This window comes from Zeugodacus cucurbitae, chromosome 6 (genome assembly GCF_028554725.1).
Source record: "Zeugodacus cucurbitae isolate PBARC_wt_2022May chromosome 6, idZeuCucr1.2, whole genome shotgun sequence".
In the NCBI taxonomy this organism is placed as follows: domain Eukaryota; kingdom Metazoa; phylum Arthropoda; class Insecta; order Diptera; family Tephritidae; genus Zeugodacus; species Zeugodacus cucurbitae.
Window position 1 is genome coordinate 5543417 of NC_071671.1, and position 2329 is coordinate 5545745.

General features: G+C 44.3%; 1 protein-coding gene across 1 annotated transcript; it reads right to left on the reverse strand.

Annotated features, from left to right (window-relative positions):
* Positions 1 to 1749, reverse strand: LOC105211272 (uncharacterized). The gene has a single exon (XM_011182618.1). It carries the CDS (start codon positions 1747 to 1749, stop codon positions 1 to 3), a length of 1749 nt encoding a protein of 582 aa, XP_011180920.1.
* Positions 1750 to 2329: the final 580 nt, after the last annotated feature.

A 2329-nucleotide genomic window follows, 5' to 3' on the forward strand; every position in this document is an offset into this window, starting at 1 on the left:
TTAAGCTCTACCTCTATTTGAGGTCCGCCTTCGGAGCCACTGCCAAGCCAACTCCACTAAAAACACCACAAAAGCGATGAGGTATCCACCGCCCAAAAGAAGCGCAGGCATTCCAAAGTCCGACAGATTTAATGGCACCACTTTGTGATATTCGGTTTGAAAGAATTTCAAGAAACCCGTATTGATTGCGATCTCTGTTATTCGCTGCATGAAGTACTTATGAAAACCGTATTCGAACAACTGTTGCACGTGACGATTGAAAATCTGCTCGAAGGGCCAGTCACGCGCCAATGGCATGCCGCTGATATATGTAATTAACGGTTGATCCAGCAATTTCAAGCGCGGACGCAGCAAAAACCGTTGCTGATAAAACAGGAACTGCCATATATCCAACATATTCGCATAGGCATAGCTGGGATCCAAACGATCGCGATGCAGCTTGAGCGCACCAATTGTGAGATATTGCACTTGCATTGCATCATACTCTGGCAAGCGGCGCAGTAAGATTTCGTAAGAGCCGATGGTGAGTACCGTAACATTCGCCGCGACAATATCTGCCACGGAATTTATCGGCTGCTCGTAAAGAATTGTGCTGAGCAAACTGAAGAGGAAAGCCAAGTAAAAGTTGGATATTATAAAACCGGCTACAGTGAGCAACACAAATATATACACGCCTCGCCGCGACTTGATTAGCTTGTCATCCATGCTGGCGTTGATGAAACTGCTAATCACAGCCAACAAGTATTGACCCGCATTCCAATGGCCACGCTCCAACCAATTGCTCATGGCCAACAGCAGCGTGATGTAGGCGATGGTGATGACAAACAGACACCAGGTGGACGCTTGAAATGGCGCTAAAAAGTAGCGAAATTTCGCCAATGGCTGTGGAAAGCGCACAGCAAAGTAGGCAAAATCCAGATAGAGTGGCTTACTGTGCGGCTTATTGTAGTAACCTCTGTAGTAACCGTGATCAGCGCAAATGTCATAGCGGCCATCCAGCAGTTCCGGTATGCACTGTAGGAAGTCATAGTTGGGATTTGGGTCAATGGTGAAATTTAGCGTTGCATTGTAACGCGCAGCGAAGAGTTTTATTATCAGCGGTTGTAAGCCGGAAATTTGTTGCACACCACCCGCATCGGTGTAGATAATGGCGCGTGGCGGTTGTGTGCCCGAAACTGCGCGTATGTTGTAACCGTGAAAATTACGCCACGTTACGTTGCGCCGCCGTAAATACGCGCATAATGTTGTGTTTCTTAAGCGCACCGCCGGAAAGGGTACGTATGTGAGTAGCTCATTAGCGCGCACATCAGTTAGCAATACATTAGTGTAGCCATTGCGCCAGCACCAGTTGAAAAGTGCTTGCGGTGTTGCTGTTGTTGCATTGTTGCCAATTTTCGCAGCGATGAAGAGCACATCACCGCTGTGCCAACGTTGTGTGGCGTATTTGAAGTTTTCGAACTGCACTTCAATTGGCTTTGAATTAACAAAAACAATGTTTAGTGCTTTCGAGTGAAAGTGCTCGTATAACGGTATGTTTGGTTGTTTTGTCAACACAATTTGTGCGCTACATTGTTGCCAAATTTCACTTAAGTCAATATTTGTTTCGGCGTTGTAATTGTAGTAAATGCAGCTTGTTGCACCGATACCTTGTTGCATGTTGCTGATGAGTACACTCAACTCAGCTGCAGCGCTGCGGTAGAAACCGAAAGCTAAGAGCCAAATCAATGATAATATAGCGCGACACTGCATCGCTTTGTGTCTACTCGAAAACTTTGTGGCAAAGTGAATGATTTTTGCTGGATTTCGAAACTTAAATAGGTGAGCTATGTTGACTTATTATATTACTATTACTTAATGCTTTCTTCTATGCAAATAGAATGCCTATAATTTTGTATTGTTTTACCCAATACTTCATTTCTTGTGCGTTAAGTACACAGTCCAAACAACAGTACTTTAACAAACTCCTTCTACTTACATTTAACCACAACAAAAGTATAAGGACTGTCAACATATTGCCTTCATGAATAATTTCACACCTCACAATGGTAAAAATACAGCGTAGATATATTCATATTTATATGCATAAGCTGATAATGCCCGCATTTTAATCCTATTTCAACACTTCGCAGCCCGGCAAAGCGTCATGCACAATTACATTGGCACACACCTCCCCCCCGGCACACACAGTCAACCAATAAGAGCGCTACGCCGGCACTTCTCAGACAGGCAAATACATAAATCCAACGGCAGACAATGAGATTGCTCTAGGTATTATTATGTTAAGTTAAGTGTGGGTGGACGCGCATAAATGCTTATAAAGACACAGCGG

Excerpts from the sequence above, each read along its gene's own strand:
- LOC105211272 (XM_011182618.1), bottom strand. The coding sequence starts at position 1,749 with ATGCAGTGTCGCGCTATATTATCATTGATTTGGCTCTTAGCTTTCGGT.